At 33.0% G+C, this 22,965-nt stretch overlaps 1 protein-coding gene across 4 annotated transcripts in view; it reads right to left on the bottom strand.

Annotated features, from left to right (window-relative positions):
* Positions 1–22,965, bottom strand: part of Kcnt2 (potassium sodium-activated channel subfamily T member 2) — a 332,481-nt gene that overhangs the window by 225,588 nt on the left and 83,928 nt on the right. For all 4 annotated transcript variants that reach the window (XM_076941300.1, XM_076941299.1, XM_034513149.2 and 1 more), the window contains exons 2-5: positions 14,543–14,622; positions 11,885–11,984; positions 3,385–3,433; positions 599–658 (exon numbers count right to left, since the gene is read on the bottom strand). In XM_076941300.1, the coding sequence (XP_076797415.1) occupies positions 599–658; positions 3,385–3,433; positions 11,885–11,984; positions 14,543–14,622 (289 nt within the window). The remainder of the gene's footprint in view (positions 1–598; positions 659–3,384; positions 3,434–11,884; positions 11,985–14,542; positions 14,623–22,965) is intronic.

The raw sequence follows: 22,965 nt of genomic DNA, 5'->3' as shown, positions 1-22,965 counted from the left end.
AATTACTGATACAAGTGCTTAGACTATTTTTGAAAATTATTTATCCTAAGACACAACCCACCACATTTATTGCTTCTTCCATTATTATTTAAATTATACTTATCTGTATAATTTCCCTAATTATGCCACTTTGTAGATTGGAAACTCATTGAGAAAAGAGCCATAAAGTGTAGAGTTGATTAAACAGGAGCACTTCACAAATACCTGATAAACTGTGTTAACTAAACTCAACTTCACCAGTAATTAAAATAATTTATTAAAATAGCTCCTAAAAGACATAATTGTCTTCTGCTTTTTTTTAATAAATTAAGAAAAGAAATTGAGAACAATAAAAATGAGGACCATTCCACTGCCTCAATAGAAGCATGCCTGTAACGGGTAAGTGAGCACACAGGAATTAGGCAAGCACTTCTAAGACACCAAGGAAAATCCTACCATATTGCTCTAGCATTTTATCACATACTGGAGAGGCTCTGAATAATTAAAGTGGTTTAAGAAAAGCTTGCCTTATCCCCAAGTATGAATAATAAAAAAAGAAGAAATCTTGGTAAATGCTAGCAGTTAGTTCTACAGTAGAAAACTAATTAGACTATCTTACCTTATAACTGAGATAACCAAGAAGTATTGTTTCAAATAGACTTATCAACGCCACCGAGACCTAAAAAGTAAATTGTGACCTATGAGAAAATGCAAGGTAAATAAGATATGCTTTTATTATGTGCTAGTAACTATACACAAATATGTGAGAGTGTGTACATGTATATACAAATATAAATACTTGCATATAATACATATATATATATAATCTAAATGGTATACATAAACTTCAGTTTGTAGGTGAAAAGCTACACAGTATTTTACTACCTTCTTTATTACAGTTTAGTTTTCATAATTTCATATGTTCTTAATGAATAATTTTTACTCATTGTCATAGGTATAAAAATGGAAGTTGAATATTCATACTGACAAAAGTGTGCAAAATGCATAAAGATTATGATCACTCACATTTGTTTTTTTTTTAAGTTTGTTAAGAAAACAAGTTAAATCAGTGCTTCCCATCAGAAAACCAAATACAAGGGTCAACCTGAATAGGCTGAATCATTTTATTTCACCTAGGATGATATGTAATGCTAAAATCCCTAAATTTTCTAAAGATGGGCCATTTCAGCAATGCAGGATGCTTCAGGATTGCATAATAACCCATGACCAATTGTGCTTTTACGGTTGGCAATGCTAGTTTTTGTGTTATTTGAACAAGCTTCTTTCTCTATGTGCTCTGCGGCATATGAAATCTTTACAGTTACTGTCAGAAAACACTGGAGCAGAAAAATAAGCAGAGAAACTCAGAAATTATTCTTTAGTCGTGTGCTTCTTATTAAGTTAGTGGATTAATTACAGTGTTGTCCTTTTGTGATGCTGAGAAATTAAACTCAAGATCTCATACTTTCTAGGCAAGTGCTTTCCCACTGTACTGTACATCCCACCTCCTCATTAGTTTAAAATGGAGATTAGAATAAAATATGCAAAAATGATTTAAATGTCAACTATATTTATTGTATAATTGAGGTTTAAGCTATTTTATAATCAAAAGGAAATAGTTACAAGATTTAATTTGTTTCTTACTAAAATAAAATTTTAAAATTTAAGTGAACAGTAAAGAGTAACACAATAAAAACAGATGAATGCCTAGCAATCCCAGAAAAATCTATCATGGATACTTGCCAGTAGTAATAGAAAGCTTATAATAGAAATTTAGGAATATTTTGATTTCTTCATAAATTCTCTATTTTAGTTATCTATGTTTTCTAATAGCATACCATTACATAATCTTTAGAAAATTCTAACATGCTATTTTACATACTACTCAGAATAGTATTGAAATTAAATAAAAGACATTTTTAATTTAAATAAAAGCAAATGTATAAATTTAAAGAATGCTAATTTATTCTAGTTTTAATTACACAATAATATAGGACTTACAAGAGACACTATGAGACTATATTTCAATGAACCTCTAACATTTGGGAAAATATTTGCTACTAATTATTTCTATAATAATTGACAGTGCAATCGATGTCAATGTAAACCAGTAGTTCACAAATTAATAATGCTGCACTTCTTTAATACAGCTCATTATGTTGTGGTGATGCCCAACCATAAAATTATTTTTCTTTATACTTAAATATCATACTTTTGCTACTGTTATGAATCATAATATAAATATTTTTGGAGATAAAGGTTTGACAAAGGGCTCAGAGTCCACAGGTTAAGAACCACTGATATAATTAAATTCACTTAAACAAAAAATGAAGTGTGCATATTAATTTTTATCTGTATATGTAATCACACTGCATTTTAAAATCATTCACTACCATAAATAATGTGGAAAGGACCAGCATGCCATTTTAGAGCAATCAAACTCCTGATCCAGATATCACTGTACTACAAATAGAACACAGTCAATAAATCATCATTTTTCTGCAACCTCCATGTCTTCTTATGTTAGGAATCCTATTTTCCATTTAATTTGCATTTTTAAGAAATATCAGGGGGGCTGGAGAGATGGCTCAGTGATTAAGAGCACTGACTACTCTTCCAGAGGTCCTGAGTTCAATTCCTAGCAATCACATGGTGGCTCACAACCATCCATAATGGAATCCAATGCCCTCGTCTAGTGTGTCTGAAGAGAGTGACAGTGTACTTACATACATAAAATAAACAAATCTTTCAAAAAAGAAATATTAGAAAGTAAAAAATGATCTATAGACCATTAGTATAAGGGAAATTGACAGGATCTTATACAAATAATGCTGTTCACTAAGTCTGGTAAAAACAAGAATTAAGGCTAGGAAAGTAGATGGAACACTAGACTATAATTCAGAGTTGCTTTCCCCTTGTATATGGTTTTCTTTCTTGAAACTCTGAGGACCTACAACATATTTTCTTTCTTTTTTTTTTCTTTACACAATCATCTGTGTGGTGTCTAAGCTTATATATTCATTTATTTAGAATCTACCACATCCCATTAGGGAAAAATTACCCACAACTGTGGTGCCTGGCTGCTCCTAAATGAGATACATGAGTCCTGGAAAGCAGTTTGGGAAACATGCAGTGTTAGGATACTGATTTGCTTCCTTTATGCTTTTGAATTTTTAACTTCTAACACTCTTAGAATGCTAATATAGACTGTGAGGAAAGTCACAAAAGGCAGAGTGGGAAAACAACAAGAAATAAGTCAAGATGTTAGCTTAAACCTAAGGTGTGCATGAAGTTATGACACAACAGAAACACAACTTGATCATCAACAGAATATTTCTCAATAGTGTTTTTATGTGAAATATAAATGAATGCTAAAATATAGGAATAAATAAACTTGTACATAACCTGTAAACCCCATAAAGGTAGACTTCGGTTAACCCAAAATATGTGAGACCTATAGAAAAAAAATTAAAACTTTAGTTTTTTTAAAAAATGTAAAAAAAATACATTTGTTTAAAAATGATTATTTGAAAGTATTAAATTAGCAATTACTATATAAAATACGATGATATATAGAAATCAACATGAGAATCATCAGAGCAATATAATGTACTCAATTTTTTACTAATAATTATTTACACTCTAATATAAAGAAATCATAGTTTATCTTTTTACCTTTGTTACTAATAAATACAAAATACAACAAGCCATTAGTTAGAAGAATATGGCAGAACAAGCACATTACTAAATTTTTGTTCCATTACCCACTAAACATTCATTAATGGCTCTTCTACAAATGTAAAGATTATTATTTCTAAAAGTATTTGTATTTGGATCTATCTGTCTGTCTGTCTATCTATCTATCTATCTATCTATCTATCTATTTATCTATGTAATATTTGCTGTGGTATTATCTATAAGAACATATACATGAACAATATAATCAGAATAAAGTCAACAACTAAAAGCTTATAGTATATAAATAGTTCACATTTGCAATTTTTAAAACGTTTAAATTAACACATAAAAATCAAGGTGACTGAGGTCAATATATACTATTTTGAAAGATATACTATATATAGTATATATAATATGTACTATTATGTATGATTATGCATTATGTCCTAATCTGAAATAACTATCCCTAAGAGTCTTCTTTAAATGTTATTCTTTCTGATTTAACAACATGTTTAAACTCTACAATGACCATAATAACAGAGTTACCATGCCACTAATTATACATATAATTTATTGAACTTGGAGTCATTCATCAAAATAAAATCTTCTCAGGAAAAGGTGAAAATTGTTACAATCCAATTTCCATGAAATAAAGATAACCCTTTAATACAAATAAAACTGTCTATTTCTTGTGGTTATGAAAAGTGAGATGTCTCATAAAACATTAAATGTGGTTCTAAATGCTGGGATTTTCTTTGTATAGTATACAAAATAAGAGAACTCTTCCATTTTTGCTTTAAAAACCTTAAAAGTCTATAGAAAGTCACTATGTTAAACATTACTATAAAGTAATCTAGAGTTTCACAATGCTACATCTATCTGGCTAATTAACATCTTCAAAGACTCCAACCCAAACCTAGGATTTCCTCTCAAAGTTTGGTGTCCTTTTCCCAGTACAGATTCCAGGAAGTGGCTTGGAGTCTGTTGTGTTGGCGTCCAGACATCTGTTTCTCTTCATTTTCAAACAGTTAACTCATTAGTCACTAAACCACTTCAACACTACCACCCAACTATATGTAGAATTCATCCACCTTAATTTTTACCACACTGGCACCTTCATCTAACCTATAGATTTTATTTTTCAAATTGGCCGTTTAAGATCTTATTAACTCTAAAATCTTCCAAAATCAATTAATTTATCTCCTATAATTTTTAAATTGAAATTGCAGTAAATCTGGGGTCAGGTTTGTCTATCATTCATACCTTTTAAATAAAAAGACTGATGTCCTGACATGGAAGCCTTTGGCAGTTTTTTTTTTTTGTGTGTGTGTGTGACATACACCATTCTTACTCAAGTCTCTTTCAGGTGTTCTTTCGTCATCTCAGAATTCTCTTCAGAATCTTGTTTCTCAGGGAGCTATCTGAGCATCTCCTGATCAACCCTGTTAATTCATCTCTTCTGCTTTGCCATGTCTCACATTCTCCTTAGTACTCATCGTGATTGAAACTTCATGTTTATTTAAAAACTTATGTATTTAATGACTATTTCTCCCAAATTATGAATTATATAACATTAAACACTATGCTGGTTTTACTCCCTATTATAAACCCAGTACCTCACTGAGTACACACACACAATAGTCTAGTCAGTCAGTATGAATGACAAATCTGGTCAGAAAAGACAAAGATAATGCTGTTAGTTTGTAATCCTTTCCAAAACATTCCTTCTGTGTTTTTACTAACATGAGAAACAAGCTATAAACAAAAATATGAGAGAAAAGGAAGATGTTAGCACTTTATCAGTTGATTGAAAAGATAAGGTGTTGGAGTTGGAGTGATAGCTCAGAGGTTATAAACACTGGCTGCTACAGATGATCCTGTTTTAATGCCAGTAACCACTTGGCAGCTCACAACTGTCTGTAACAGTTACAGGAAATCTAGTACACAGAAGTACATGTAGAGAAAACATCACACAGAAACTAGTAAAGTAAATTTAGGACATAAAGATGTATCTTACAAAAATTATGAATAACAAAAAATGTCTCAGTCATTTGGTAATAATCAAACAAACACTAAATGATTTTAAAAAGTAGTTGATAATTATCAAGGATATAAGATATACTTATATCAAGAAGGGATTTTTTTAGGCTATGATTTTATCTTGCCAAGCCATGGAAGGAGACCATGGACTGTTTAAACCTAACACTTTTATATGGATATAAGATTTACAAGTATTACATCACATAAGTTTTATAATATACTTAAAAATCTATAAATCTCTAATATGAATAGCAAAATTAATGTTTTTTACAAATTTAATATAAAACTCAGTAACTATAAATAAAATCTTGTAAAATGTTAGTAGAAAAACTGTGAAATATAAAAACAAGGGGTTTGTTATGAACAATAAGAATAAGTTATGAATATACAAATTCCTAAACAAATTCTCACACAAAGAAGAACTTATATGTATAAAATAAGAACTTATATCTATACCACAATGACAGACAAAGCTTCATGTTGTTGGCAACAAAAGCAGAAGGAAAAAAAATCAATAAAAAATATACAAGTTATATTTACTATGGCATTATTTCTAAAAGAAAAGTAACTGGAATCTCTCTGAGAGCCCAACAAGCAAATATCATGATCCTCATCAACATTACAAAAATAACCATGATAGCATTAATGAACAATGACTGCTAATCACATACATGAATATCTGCCTTATCTGTGTATCTAGGGAAAATCTGCATGAACTTATCATCAAACAGTAGAGAACAATTTTACTCTTCAGAATCATAAGTAATTTAAATGAATCAAAAGAAAATGATGAAATACAAATGCACATAATTTATGCTTAATCTGACTATACAAGTAGCTCAAGATCATGTATTAAACATTATTAAAATAGAAGAATAGTCACATCAAACAGTGTAGGAAGAGAAACAGTCAAATGTAGTACAGTGACTTTCCACAGCATCCTCACACAGACATCTCTCACAAGAAGGAAAATAAAAGCTCAAAGTTCCATAACAACATTGACATCCAAACTAAGGTTCATGGAGTGTCATATTAAGAATGTATGTTTAATACATAAATTAGAGTAACCAGATAAACATGTTGAGCATGACAATAAAATAAGCTCAAAGGACATTTCATAGTTCTTAAAATTACTGATCAATACAAACCTGCACTGTGCAGTACCTAAACCAAGCCACTGAATTAAAAACTCCTCCAACTCACAACACATAAGAGAAAGTAAGCACTTGGTATAGTATTGTGCTCACATTGCTAGGGCATACATAATTTAGTACTGATAAGAATATAGAAGCATAACAAATTCTAGCCTATGTGCTAGAAACAATTTTCAGAAACATAACTTGGAAAATATTAGACATAAGAGCCCTAACTCCAAGTCAGACAAGCAATAATGAAACATGCCGATGATGAACCTACTTTTGACAAATGAGCATCCAGAGGCTTTCAGTGTACTGGCTGTGACAGTGCCCTTCACTCGCCATGATTGATATTCTTCCTTCTCCCCAAGCCATGCATAGACAAATGCAAAAGGCCACCCCAGACACTCTACAAATACCTGACAAAGTCTGAGAATATGACTGAATCTCATGTAAGATACTTTGGTGAGATTTTGGTAACAGTAAATTTTGTTATATTTCAAGAATGTTTAAGTCTGTGCTCCTTTTTCATGGTCTGTTCTATCTAAAAACGGGATGCTACAGACAATTCACACAAAAATACACATAAAAAGCACAAGGGTTTTGTGTTTATGTAAATATTATATTTAGGCTATGATGCCATGGTGTGTGTGTGTGTGTGTGTGTGTGTGTGTGTGTGCATTTGTCTGTGTCTGTGTGTATGTTGTATTCTTATATAAGGAAAGGTTTTCAATGTATTAGGAAAATCACTATTGGACTTTTTCTTGAAAAAAAAAAAACATAAAATTTGAGATTTTTGTGTTATAATTTGTCTTGTCTAAAACTATATAGTAACTTCATAGGAAAAAAGAAGGATTTATAATATAACATTCATTTCTATATTTGATCAAATATTGAAAAACATTGCCATAATTCTATTTGTTATGTAAATAATTTTTAATGTTAAATATTAATAATATTTAAAATCTGATCATAGTACACATTATACTAGGCACCAACTTTAAGTACAAATTTAAAACTTTCAAAAATCAAAGAACATTCACATATGCCTCAGTTTCTCTCCCAGAGGCTCCAACAAAACTAAGGGAGGCAACAGTTTATTTTAGCTCACAATTCCAGGGTAGATTTTGTGACAGACATTAAAGATTTGAACCAGCTAGTCATAATCATTATTACTACTACCACTACTAATGAAAACATCACTAATAATATTAATGCTACTAAAATAGTAGTAATAATAGCAGTAATAATCACTTATAAATTTTCAATAGTGAAACCAAAGTTCTGCATTAGATAAAATCTTCTACGGGCTGTGAGTTAGCAAGGCTCTTTGTCCAATCTACCTATAACTGACCCAGAGCAATTTCTGGCACTACAGCCATGAAATCCTTAACTACACATCACATGTATCAAAGTTTTCAGTACCTGTGATGTCAGGCATTCACTGTAAAATTATTTCTCTATCTTTCTATTCATCCATACATACAGTAGTTGTTTCATATCAGCTTAATTCCGGAGAGAGGCTTAAAAATAAAGCAAGGCAGCTCAAAATATCTGCAGCCTTATCAGGTCAGAAACTATAATTAAATAAATCTCTTTGCTGAATTAGCCTCATTATTTTAAAATAGAGCCTGTACTCATAAAGGCCACTTCTGTTTTTCATTAACCAAGACTGCACTGACAATGGAACTAAACAAAACAGTGTTCTTGAAATGGAGACCTAAGTTAGTTTATTATGGTTTTTAATTACAGTAATCTGGTTTTTCAAATGTATATCCTCTGTAATTATGACTGAATATTCTTAGTAATCGTACACAGAAGTTAATTGTAGGAAACTTTGTTCTCCTAATGTTTCCAAATAATGTAATTTACTCTGCTATCATTCACAGTGGCTTTTTCCTTTAGAAGCATCCTTCACAGATCCTTTTAGAAATTTCAGGTCTCTCTATTATATCGTCTATTCACAAATCAAGTTTTAAAGCCAACTTTATTATTTTATAGAAGGATTTTTTCATGGGTATCCATTTTTAATAACACAAGGACAGAAGCATGTAGTTTCTCAGTCTAACTCACATCTCTAGATATGCCTCACTGCCAAAATATCAATAAAATAGGTAGGAAGAATTCCAGCAACACAACCTCCCAAGACCTATGGCTAGTAGGAAAGCTATAAGACAACATAGCCCTTCATCTCAGCAAACTTCTGAAGAAGACAGAGAAATCATGGGAAATTTAAGAACAATAGAAAGTCTATGAGAAATATCTACAGGTTGTACAGTGTCCACATAAGACTCCCCCACCCCCCAACCCTGTATAGATCTGGGCTATAGGGCACGATGCCTGGTAAAGATTTCATATATAAATATTAGCTGAAAAGTGAATATCCTTCAGGGTTTGAGATTGCAAAAAGAAGTCTAAAGTGATGAATATTTTGTGTCAGATAGGGAAAACACATTTCTAAGAGGATTCAACATAAAGTAGGGTACAGAATGTCCTAGAGACTTTATGGAAGCCACCATACCTGGAATAAGAAACACCTGGAGTGGCATAAGCAAGAGTTAGAAGACAAGCTATGTCATTTACACGTCTGTTCATGCACTCATTTAAAAAATGAATTCTGTTCACTGTGACAGACTCTTGGATCTAGTCAATGACCTATGCCTATTCTAATATTCACTGAAAACTCTAAATTAAACCAAGCAAGAAAAATACATTCAACATTAGTAAAAAGTACAAAGACACTAGAGAACAAGCAAAATTTTCTAGAAGGCTCTGTGGGTGGGGATTACCTCTTGTGTCTAATAGTCGACACAAGGTTATTGAGTTTGAAGAAAAAGGCAAAGGGTAAGCAGTCAGAGGTGAAGCTACAGGAGAAGCAAGATTTAAGATAGCAGATGCCATTCAAAGCAGGTGCATAGGTACTAGCTTTACACTTTGCTGGCACAATAATGTCACAGGCTTCAAGGCCTGACATTTACTAATGCTATGGTGTGCTTGCAGACAGGATCCTAGCATAGCTGCCCTCTGAGAGGCCCAACAAGCAGCTCAAAGAGTCAGATACAGATATGCCCAACCAATGGACAGAAGCCAGAATCCCTGTGGTTGAATTAAGGGAAAACTGGAAGAAGCTGAGAAGGAGGGTGACCCCATAGGAAGACCAGCAATCTCAACTAACCTGAACCCCTGAGATCTCTCAGACACTGAGCCACCAACAAGCTGATAATGCGGACCCCAACACATATAAAGCAGAGGACTGCCTGATCTGTACTCAGTGAGAGAAGATGCACCTAACTCTTGAGAGACTTTTGGCCCCAGGTAGTTGGCAAGTCTGGTGGGGTAGGGGTGTGGTGGGGTGGAGACATCCTCTTGGAGACAAGGAGGAGGAATGGGATGAGGAACAGTTAGAGGGCAGACTAGGAAAGGGATAATGACAGGACTGTAAAAAAATAAAAAATAATAATAATTAATAATAATAATAAATAAACAAACAAATAGGGAACATGCATTGACTAGCAAGACTGACTAGCAGGCTACTGCAGCAGTACTGATGAAGGCTTGTGGCCTGCATCATGGAGATGCATTGAAAAGCAGTTGATAGCAGGATAGATGTTGAATGTACAAATGACAAAATGTTCCCAGGGATTTGCATCTGTCACAGAAAACACTGGGAGTTAAGGGGAACTCTCCGATCTTCTGTCTGAGCCACTGCTTGGTTGCACCATCGCCTGCAATGAAGAAAGCTGTGGCTGTAACAGGATTCTGAGCACGTTGTCCTTCGTTATGGAAGGGAAGAACAAGACACAAACTGGTTGGAATAGGATAAGCTTAGGATGCATTGTAGACAGCCAAGTGGAGACTCAAGGCAAACGCTATCCCAAGGAACACTGGGAAATGGATTTGTCGTTAAAATCTTAGCAATTTGAAACAAACCTCTGCTTCTGTTTAAAAATGGCATGGTAAAATTAACTATATATTGAAAGAAATAATATATACCATGAAATGAATCTAATGCTAGAAAATGGCAAGATTTCCCAAACAGCTTTTACACAGACAGAGGTTCCTGCAGAATGCTGAATATTCCAATGAGACTCTTGATGACTTCACTTACAGTAATATGATTCACAAAAGCCAAGGATTCACTAAAGTGAGTCATCATAATTCAATTTCAAACTAATAATCACACATACTATTATACTAGCCGACTTCACCCATTCACTTACTAACCCTCATTCTAAATCTCCAAACCTGTAAATAAACCAAAATCACAGTCAGTTTCCAAACAAGCTACATTATCAAATGTGTTTAAATACATATGATTAACTCATTTTCTCTCTTACTTATGTACTTTGGTTTTATCTTAAGGCAAAATTTCACAAGAGATATTGATAACAGGTATTATTCATCAATTTTAATTTTTCCTTTGAATATCATCATAAACTCACTAGGTAAGCCAGGAGTCCTGTGCTGTAATGAGATCAAAATTATGCATTAATGTCATTACACACTCAGGACGTTACTGTTCTAGCAAAGGACAGAGTCTAATAGAAAGGCAGTGAGTTAGTAAAAATACAAATCAAGCAAAATAATATTGTAAATGAAAAAAGTAAAGTACATCAAAAATTAATATCACTTTAACTAAACAAATATGCATAGGTTAAAACCTTCTTGAGAGAATCTTTACTGTTTCCACAGAAAGGTAATAAATTCATTGTAATGAGAAGTGTAAGGAGATCGGCGTATTGCAAAGCACATCTAATTCAGTAACAGGAAGACACTCAAATCTGTGGAGACATGAGCCCATTTTCAGCCAATATTCACAACATTTTGCCTAGTGACTACACATTCAGGTAACAGATTTCAGATTATCTTTATTTACTAACGAACTCACCAAACTTTGAAGAATTTTCTCAATATCATTATCAGTTCATACAAATGTCTTACAGCCTTCAAAATGAATTCTTATAGCAATTATATAATTAAATTATTATAATTAAATTATAATAGTTCAAAAACAATGAAAGGTGTGTGGGGATCACTGAGAGAAACCTTACCATTCATTTCCCTGTGAAGGTTTCTCAAGCAACACGCGGATAATGTATAGTAAGCAGCTTAACAATTTGAGGGAAAAGTTGAACAAGCGTATTCTTAGACCTTTAAGCAAACAGCAAAAAGTTAGGTTTCATTTAAATACGGTACATAAAAGAGAAGGAATTGTCAAAAATACTGTCTTTCAGTTTAGCACATAGAAGATATTTAGAAAGCACGTGCTATAATTTTCTAAACTTACTAAAGTTCTTGGTAGCTGAATTTTCATAACAACTTCCACAATAAAATATGAATGTCATAGAATTCATGAGCCACAAACAACAGAGGCCATTCCACAGATAAAAAAATCTGGGTTTTAAAAGTCAAAGCTACAAAACTTACATCATGTCCAGGTTGGTTCAAGTCTGTCTATACTGTAATCACTACTTGGGGAATAACTTTAACTAGCTCAAAATCAAGCTGTCACCATATTGTCTGTAATACGTCCTGTGACTCTGTAGCACCTTGTTGATTTGATTATAGAGAAAGCATGTTTATATGTTTAAAAGTACCTGTGATACTTTTGCTATTATATTTATATTATGGCATATATCATCTATATAATTGCAGGTTATATAATAAATATGTCATCATTTACCATGAGAAGTCATAATCACTTTTACTGATAAATACTCAAATAGGAAATAGTCTCTCTCATACTGAAGTGAGAAAACTGAAGTTCTTAAAAACCAAGTTTAAGGGTCAATGTAATCTTAAAATTTTTTTTTAAATTAAGAGCAACCTGCACATACTAAATAAAGGTCATAACTGGGACCATGATACCTGATGAAGAAGGTCAAGTACATTGACTGACAGGAACACTGCCATCCCTGTAATCACAGGTACCTGCTTTGTGCATTTTGCATAAAATAATGAGAAAGGCCTTTAAATAATTATTACTTAATGAAATCTAGAATGAAATGTCACCTTTTTAGTCTATTTTTGTGGACTGTATTTATAGCATTCTTTAACAGTATTTTTAAATTGTACAATCATATCTCGGTTTCCATATTGAAGTGCTGTGAATTTTGTGGGTTACCTGCTGCTCCAATTTCATCTCCTTCATCACAATAAAACACTGTGAACCAAAACCCCACAAGGTTGAAAGGACTTAATTAATCATATAGCTTACAGTTTCATAGATATGGGTCTCCTTTTTAGTGAGTATTCAATGATTGGCCTAACACTGTGATTTATAGCATCATCATTCAGATGATTTAACCCCCTTTAGGCAATATCTACTGATGGGAATTCCCTGTAAATACAGTTAGGAAGGCCTTGATCTTTTCATCTTTAATGCTGAAACTAGTCTACCACTGAGAATATCTCATCAATATGGGCCAACTACTGATGTATTTCCTATATCCAGTATACGGATGTGCTCTCACAAACCAGAATTCACTTTATGAAGGCTACCTGATGGCACACAACTCAGTTTAGAGCAATGCAAACAGATCAAGGTGTTAATATCCACAGCCCCAACTCTGTGACTGTAGAGTTAATATTTTTCTGTCTCTTATCTTGAAAAAAAAAAAGATCATATTATTGTAAATGTTCTAAAAAAAAAACATGTAGAATTGTGTAACATAGCAAGTGTCACACATATTTCAATGTCAGCAGGGTTCAACAGTGGTTCCAATGTTATTTTCTGTGTCTTCAGAGGTTCCCAATTTCTTAATAAGAATCTTTAGAATGTTAAAGTTGACATTTACCCTATACTTACTAATGTAAAGTCTTCTTAGGAAGAACAACACCCATTTAAAACCCTCAATTAAATTGCAAGTGTTATTGTTGTCATTGTTATAGTTTAGGGGAAGCTTTTAAGAGAAGTCTTTATAATCCAGGGTTGCTTGGTAGTTGTTGCTCTGTTGTCCAAAGTATCCTCAAACTTCCTGTTAGCAGAGATGACCATGATGTTTTAAAAATATTATTTTATGAAAGCATATGATGTATCATCTTCATTTTCACCCCAATTATCCTCCCATTCCCTCCCCTACTCTTTATTAACCACTTCTGCTTCCCCATGAGATCCCCTTCTATTTTCACATCCTGTTTCATTTTCAAAATCACTGAGGTTAATTGTGATCACTAACCTGAGTATGGGTCAAGGGTTATTTGCTGGAATGTGAGCATTATTCAGTGACTACACCATTGACCAAAATGACTTCCCTGGGCCTAGCAATTAATAACTGCCAATATATATTCATTGAGACATAAGTCTTCTGAGCTCCTCCCCCATGCATTATGCCATGTTTAAGGTTACGTGACCTTGACCTTCTCTTCCTTCTGCCTTGTCATCCCAAGTACAGAAATTATACTTGTTCTCTCATTAAACTACTTTCTTTAATATATTTCAGAACTCAAATAGGATATATAAGCCTTTACTTGTTCTTGTGAAATCTTAAGACTTAAAATATTTAAAAGATGCATAAAATATTGGATATAGCATCTTCAGTTTTGTTTTTTTGTTTTGCTTTGTTTTACATTTACTCTTCATGAAATATTCTTCCAATTTCATTCTGTTATGCAGAATGACTGTGAAATGACTTTGTGAAATATTACACAGCAGGAATTTGGACATAGATTGCTATGCAAAAAGCCAAACAGTGATGCGAGCTACTTACTTGATCGCTGGTTTTTTATGAAAAACAATTTTAATCTCTCTTTAAATGTGTTTTCGTTCATGTAGAATTCAACTTGGACCCTAAAAACAGAAAAATAAACCAAATTTATATAAGTTAACTGCATCTTTGTTTTATCAAAGTAACTAAAAAAACAACTTTGCACTTCTCCAGATCAGATAGAAAAAAATAAAAATATCTGAATTAATGCATGCTATGTTTGAAGTGAATTATATACCACTAAAAAGAGAGTTAATTAAGATGCAATAGTGTTATTTCAGGGGAAAAAAGCCTCTGCTTTCTAAGCTCAAAGACAGCTCAAAAATCATGCACAGTTAACATAATTATCTAAATTAATGATTTGTAATCCACAGAAGTGATTTTAAAAACATTAAAGTTTTAATCTTTAATGTAGATTTAAAATGACCCATCCAACAAAGAATCATTTCTCTAATACTTTTCCACATTAAAAAGGAACTAAATTAATGAAAACTCATGAGGTAGGACTTGAATATCAGTTTTTAATCAAGCTTTATACTCAACCTAGAACCTACCTGAAACAGACATTACCTAACACCTTACTTTCTTGTTGACATATTTCATCTCATTTTTAAATATAAAGATCAGCAAAAGGGGTTAAGTCAGCAGCAGCAGGTTAAAGTTTCAGATTATTAAGAAGTAACCCCAGTAAGGAACTACAATGCCATGCTTAATCTACCCTGAAATAAAGTCAACCATTGACAAAGTACCACCTCTCTACCTACTGTTTCACTACTGACAGAACAGTGAAATTCTATTTCAGGTATCAGCATGCTCACTACTGTCTCTCATGTTCTAGAATGTAATTAAATTTTGGGGATAATAAATTGGAAATGTTGTCCTGTGCAAAGTGACTTGTCAACAGTTAACACATGTCTCAGTTTCACACACACACTCATGATATGTTTAGATTCCAAAAACAGTTAAGCAAGAATTGTAATGCTTCCATGATCAAAATTTTCTCAAGACTATCCTAAAATCATAAACAGTTGAATATATAATCTGCATGATCTTAATATATTTATCATCTCATTTTGTTACTTTGGTATAAAAGACATATGTGGGGGGAAAGATCAGGGAGAAGAAAATAAGTGACAGTATGCTAGGTGCTACAAAGAGTACGGCACTGCTGGACAATTCTACAAACTTGCTATTCTGTTTATTTAGGGCTCAGAAGTACTTAAAAATGTCAAAACTCTACTCAATAAAAGGATTTATTCATGATAAACCAAATTTTATATAACTTTAAAATCTCTCAATATTCCCCAATTTTTCTCTCCTATTTGATATTATTTCTATTAACAGTTTTTAAGTATTTACCATTTTCTTTGTCTTCACCTTTCACATAAAAAGAGATGCAGAGTCAAAATCCAGTTTATAATTACTTGATATTTCTCCAAAATGGGTCATAAAAATTGTAGTGCATTTGGAAGCTCAATGGTGTCTGTAGGCCCATGTGCATGGTCAATTCCCTACAGAATTATACTCTCACAAAAGTGCATGCAAGGGAAGTAGGCACAAAGCCCAGTTTATGTCTTCAAAGCCCTCATTGGCTCTGTTTCCTTCTTTGATCAAATGAAAAGTCAGCTCAACTAAAACATAGGAACTGAAACACTGTTGCTGAACTTAAATAGTTAAAATTTGTTATGGATACAAAACAAAATTTGAGAGGACACATGGCTATTATGCAAGTAATTTAGGAAAGGCCATTTTGATTTACTTCCTAGAATTATCAAATTTATAAGAAGGTCCATCCATTCTTCAAATAGTAGCTGGAGCCTGATATGAGTATGAGCTGAGGAACATTTAAAAAATAAATAAATAAAATGAGATCATATAAACAAAGTATTCAGGAGTATGGGAAGCATGCCACCTAAGAAAAATTATGATACACACAGAAGTTTCCTACCTATTGAGAGCTAAAAGTCAAAAAATGATAACCCTTAAAAAACAAGGCAGCCAAAATCATTTAAATAAATATCTTTTAAATAATACAACTTATTACCAGACATAACTCTGAACAGAGCTAATTCTAGAGGAGAGGTATGAATCAGAACTACTTAATCAGAAATAGATAGCATTGTGCAATAAAAAGTTTCTTAACATATGTAAATATTCTAAAGATGAAATGACAGCTTGCCATCCACTCAGAGTCCTTTTCTTACTACAGACTGTTTGGCATATTAGTGAGTTGTTCATTGTGTGACTTGCTAATTTCTATCCAATTATGAAATTATGTGAAAAACCTCTTAGTTAATCTATTGGCCTTAGAGGGCTAATATTATATTGTAAAACATGTCCAATTATACAATGGGTTTGCAGGTTGAGAAAAATTAAAAAATGAAAGTAATGATTTGAATTTGTTAAATTAGATACAGGGAAAAACATAAAACACTTGGAGAGTGAGGTAAGAAGTTTGTTCCCTTTTCCTGTATAGAATGAGTGAGGCTAGCAGGAAAGGAAGAGAAGGAGAAGAGGAAAAGAAAATGGAAGAAGAGGAAAAAGAGCAAAAAAAGAGAGATGAAGAAGAAAGAACAACAAAGCGAAAAAAAGAAGAGAAAAATACACATAAATTACAGTAAAGTTTTCTTTATTAATCATATGACAACTACTTCAAGGTCAAAGGAATGTAGTGGGGTTAGGATAAACCTTTGGAATTTCATCAGATATTTACAGTTCTAGAGACTGGGATTAAGTAAAATTCAGAAGTGACCATTTCAGTATGTTTCATGTATACAGCTAATTGTAAAAATGATAAAGTAATTCCTTTTCCTGGCATAAGGTTGCCTTCTCTCCTGCCTCTTTCTTCTTCTGACTGCTTGCCTTCCACCCAGTTCTGTCCCTCCCTGTTTGTGTCCCTCCCTTCCTTCCTTCCTCTCCTTGTCTGTGAGCCTATCTCTCTTTTGACCTTCCCTCTAACTTGCTTATCTGAATTTAATTTCCTTAGAAAATGATGTTTTAAATAATGCACAAGGGCAAATCAGCACACATCATTTCTCAAAATGTCATTTTTATTACAAGCCCATATCAAAGAAAAAATTTCTACTAGTTTTTTCCACATTTAGCCTAACACATGACAATCTCTATTAGGTAGACTTCTATTGGAACATTTTATGTTAGCTGATCATATGTATTGTTTTATTTGAATAGCTATATTTGTAGTAACTAACAATTGTGTTGCACTCTCATATACATTTTATGATATTAAGCTTATTATTTGGGTTTTTTACCTAAAAATCCTTTCATGTGGAAATATTCTCTACACTTTCTATTTCCATTTTCTGGTTTTGGAGTTGTTAGCTTGATAATTACTTTTGTGTAAAATTAAGTCAAATAATTTTGATATGCATTTCATATAAGTGTCAGCTCCCACTGCCTTTCCAGTAATTCTACTGATGATCCTACAGGACTTGCAATCAATACTCAAATTCTATCAAAAGTTATATCAGAAATGGATGGATATTGATTGTTATTAAAACTACATCTAATCAGACAAACTTATGGCAAATTGTTGCCTTCCTTTAGAGTGGTTGAGTGGGTAAATTATCTTATTCATTACTATTCTAATATCTCTATATGCAATCATCTTGGCTATCAGAGAAATTTGGTTTTGCTTCAGTGTGTACTGCAGTGATGGTTTTGGAAATGTTTTTTTGCACATATTATTATTTTTGCTTTGTTATATTCTTTTAAATAATGTAGTATGTTCAAATACAAAATTTTCTGTAGTTTCTATATTTCAAAAATTTGGAATTACTGCAGAGCTGGGGAAACAGAGGGATTGTATAGCTTCCCTTTCCCTAATGATAGTGGCCTGTGTTAATTTAGCACTTGTTTTTCCTTCTCTTATTCTTTTGCTGTAGTACTTGAATTTTGTGTAAAAGTCCTTCCAGTGCTTGTAAAACTATAAATTCCTGGCTACCATTCTTATATTCATATTTAATAATTTTAAAGTAGGTCTTATGTTAACAACACAAAAAGTAATTTTGAACCAGGATATCAATGCAGAAACATTATTTTGCTAAGTTAAGGGTTTTTTTTGTTTGTTTGTTTGTTTGTTTGTTTGTTTTTTGAGATGGGATTTCTCTGTGTAGCCCTGGCTATCCTGGAACACACTCTGTAAACCGGGCTGGCCTCGAACTCAGAAATCAGCCTGCCTCTGCCTCCCAACTGCTGGGATTAAAGGCGTGCACCACCACCACCTGGCATTTTTGCTACTTTCTTTTTTTTTTTTTTAAATGAAGTCTTGTAAACAAATTTTCATCAAGTAAATATACTTGTTACTAGTGAGTAGTAAAATAACTGACTTGTAGTAGAGTGGCAACAAGCAATGTTCAGTTCAATTATAAAGTATATTTTTAAAAATATCATTTTTACAAAATTAGTTTGGATAAGACTTATATGCTACTATGCTCAAAAAAAAGCAGTTATCAAAAGTCAATACTAAATTCATGTGCTAAAAATAAAAAAGAAAACCAAAAAATTTGTCAGAGAATATAACTTCATCTACAGAAACTACTATTATTGAAGATCTCTTCAAATATTACTTAGGCAAAAAAAGGAGGAAAATGAATATTTACAACGTTTAGAGAAGTAACAGATTACATTTCCATATACAGAAAAATCAATAGCATTTTGGCACTTTCAATGGTGATGATTTGAAATCTATTCACAATACCAAATCAGACACATTTCTACAGATCTCAGGCCAGATAAACGTCAGTATCAGAGAGGATTCTGCCTCTGTGTCTACCTGATGCTATTTCCTTGACATTTTGCTGCTGACCACACAATATTGGTGTGTAGTCCATGAATAACATCTTCATTATCGTACTCCTGGCGAACAAATACCTTGGGACTACTCTCTGGACCTTTAGGTTGTAATAGACAGGCTCTATAGATTCATTTTAGCCCCAATGTCAACTCACTTAAAATGGATTTTGTACACAAAGTTAATCCGTTGATGTCACGATGATGTACATAGCTCCCAGGGCAGCTATCTATTCTAAGAACTTTTCATTGGTGTGGGTTCTTTTGTTCTTGAACTAATATAACACCACACCTGGTCTCTATCTGATAAAAAACAAATGTGCAATATCTCAATGTAGCACAATGTTATCTTTCTGCTCATCATAGAAAACACTAAATTCAGTTTATGCTTATGAAAATGTCACCTTTCCAAATAGACTTCAGTAGTGTATATTTACCTCTATTCTTTCTACAAACATGTTTCTGAATTAAATTGTGCTGCCTCTGACAAAAAAAGGTACATTGATCACCCTTCTTCCAGTACTTTAAAGGTGGGCTATTTGGGAAGAGAAGTTTTGCAGATGTAGGTGTTCAAATTAGGGTAAAATGATTCTGGACTAGAAAAGGCCCTCAATATAGTATGCCTGGTGTCTTTATAAGAAGAGGTAAACCAAAAAACAGCAAAGAATGCTAGAAAAAGATGCTCAGATGAAGGCTAAGGGAAGGATTGTACCCCACAATTCATGTGCATCCAAAGTGTGTATCTAAAACATTGTACCCAGTGTATTGTGTATTGTTGTCAAATATTCATCAACTTTCTTTCAGCAGTGGCTAACCTTGGTTTTACCTTGCTGAATCACAAATAAATATTTTAACACATAACTTCTATCAAAAGAAAAGATAAGTTTAAATTCAAGGAATAGTTTTATCCTAAATATCTACTGCTTTTGCTTTGTTCTGAAGTAGATAAATCAGTCAGTCAAATCGATGTATGTGGATTCCAATATTGTAAGGTGTTGTGTTAAAAAAAGAAAACTGGAACTGCTAGTCAGTAAATGACTTCTTATATAGACATGGCTTGATGAAAGACCAAGAGCTCCACTTGACTTTAACATCAGTGCCTGGTAGGCAACACTTGAAAGTACTGAAATTTCTTGCATTACGTGAAGGTATGTAAATGTGTAATGTCCATAGCAAAAACATCAAAACGCAATCAGACAAGACATGCCACTATTAGAAGACTTAATTTCATGGACTTACACTCTGAACTTCTCCATTTTAATCAAACTAAGTACATTTTAACAACTCCAGTTTGACTTAATTTAACAGGGAAAACAAAAGGTGGAGAATTTAGAAGTAGGTCCTAAGATATAGTTTGTAAAACTTAAATCATAAGACATCATGACTCCTCATCCCCCATGATCAAAAGTATGAGGAGATAGAAGGATGAATGGTCACATAATTTCTACCTTAGATTGCAATACAGATTTCTATGAAATAGTTAATCTGATCTTGCCCCAGAATAACAGTGTGATATATTCTCAAGATACTGAGCAACTTCAACAAAGCATGGGCCTCATACAGGTATATAACAAGAATGTGAACAACACACTTTCTTCACTGTGGAGTATGTTGCTCTTCCTCCCAATGTAGGAAATTTACAGTAAAATTTTGTTGTGTGTTTCCTCTGTGATGTTCATAGAAAAATCCAGATTTAGTGATTAAAATAACATTTATACAATAAAAGGAAATAAGTAAATATACAAATGAATATAAGCAAATAAATAGATGGATAAATAAATAAATGCCATTTTCCAAACTATAACTGGAGTTTAGGATAACAGCCCAGGCTCCAGCTGCCGTACCAAGCTTAGCTCAGCCACCTGCACTCATTATGTCAATTAAGGTCATTGGTGAAAAGTAAAGAAAAGCTTATTCAATGTGTCTACAATACTGGCTGGAAGAACTTGAGGTCCAATGGCCCCAAGTCACCTTTAGTCTAAAAAGAGCTTTAGATTTAAAAGACAAGAAGAATTAGATCAAGGATCATGAAACAGAACTAATCAGTTGTGGTTTGGGCATAGTCCCGTTAAACACTCTTCTGGCTCAGGCCTGGTAGGTATCCCAAAATAATGCCTTATTGTTTTGGGAATCAAGGTTTTCAGATGACTTTTTCTGTTCCACGGTGAAGTTATCTTCATAGATAGCTGTGCTTATAGAATAAAGAGTTGCTATGACTATAGACAACTCAAGAGTAAAGGTTTAGTCCAGTGACTCAATCTCTGATGTCAGCAAAGGAAAGAGACCAAACATGATAGCAGAAGCTACAAACCCACAAAATCTTACCATCATATCTGACTAAGCATAAGCTAAACAAAGACAGCAATGATAAGCATGCTAACGTGAACATAGAAGTCCCATGAGACATCAAACAATGACAGGAAACTAAGGAAAATTGAGAATGGGAGACACAGTCTTCCCTAGAGAAGAATGCACCATGGCTTATCCAGTACCAAATGGTCAGCCCTGAAAACATGCAGACAATTAATGGTGTGCAAACTGAGCAGGTTGTATTTAGGAAAGGGAAGATAGAAATGACATAATCATATAATCTCAAAATTAAAGGAAAAACTGTTTAACTCAAAGGCAGGATTTAAAGTATGACAAAACATGAACAAACTACACAAAAGAAGTTAAAAAGAAAAGAAAACATAAGAGGACAGAGATTCCAGAATTTTATCCCGCCTTCATTGCCTAGTGGCCACAGGGGAGGACTCAATGATTTGGACTGAAAACATCTTCTAAAATGTGTTTCAAAGTGTCAGTGGTGATATTTCTGTTTTGTGGCCAGTTAGATGTTTGTTGCTCTAAAATTCCATTTTATTGGGAATCCATTTTCTAACTGGTAGTTTCATGATGAGGGTTTCTTCTACTTTAAACATTTTCTAAATAGAATTGTGTTTAGAAAGAGAAAAATAGATAGTAGTTAAAAATAAGAATATGTAAATAATTTTAATAAATAATTTAAAAGAATAAGCACAAGGACAAGAATATAAAATGTCCCTTCCCAGAGAAGGAACTAAATGGGTGGAAAACTTAAGAAGAAATGCAAGCAAGACTATTTTAATGAAGTAAGAAAGTATCTATCCATATGGAGCTGAAGTAAATAAGCCTCAACAGAAAACATAGCTCTCATCTCCAAGGGAGGAAGATAGCTTATTCTTAGCCAAACCAGAGTGAACTATGTCCTGTGAACACAGACTCAAGTTACCTGAATGACTGTTGCACAGTGAAAGCAGTTAAGTGAGATAAATTAGGGACATAATTAAAGCGATAAATCACTGCATTCACTAAATGTATTGGTAGAGACTACAGATAGGAACTTTCCAGGAATTCAGGGAAATTCTGCTATAAGCTTTAGATGTTTACCAGATGATATTACTAGTTTGTGGGTAGGTAGGCAAATGTTTGTAATCTGTTTGAGAAATGATTCCCTAAGTTTTATCTGACAGTTGAAAGATGTAAGGTCACACAGACACAGAGGTAGACAATGAATGGATCTTTAGAGGACTAAAGTGAGTCCAAGATTATTTTGGCTATGGCCTGCGACCTTTCTAACTCTCCACATTTACAAAGCT

This window comes from Arvicanthis niloticus, chromosome 10 (assembly GCF_011762505.2).
Source record: "Arvicanthis niloticus isolate mArvNil1 chromosome 10, mArvNil1.pat.X, whole genome shotgun sequence".
Lineage (NCBI taxonomy): Eukaryota > Metazoa > Chordata > Mammalia > Rodentia > Muridae > Arvicanthis > Arvicanthis niloticus.
This window is presented reverse-complemented; position numbering and strand designations above follow the sequence as displayed.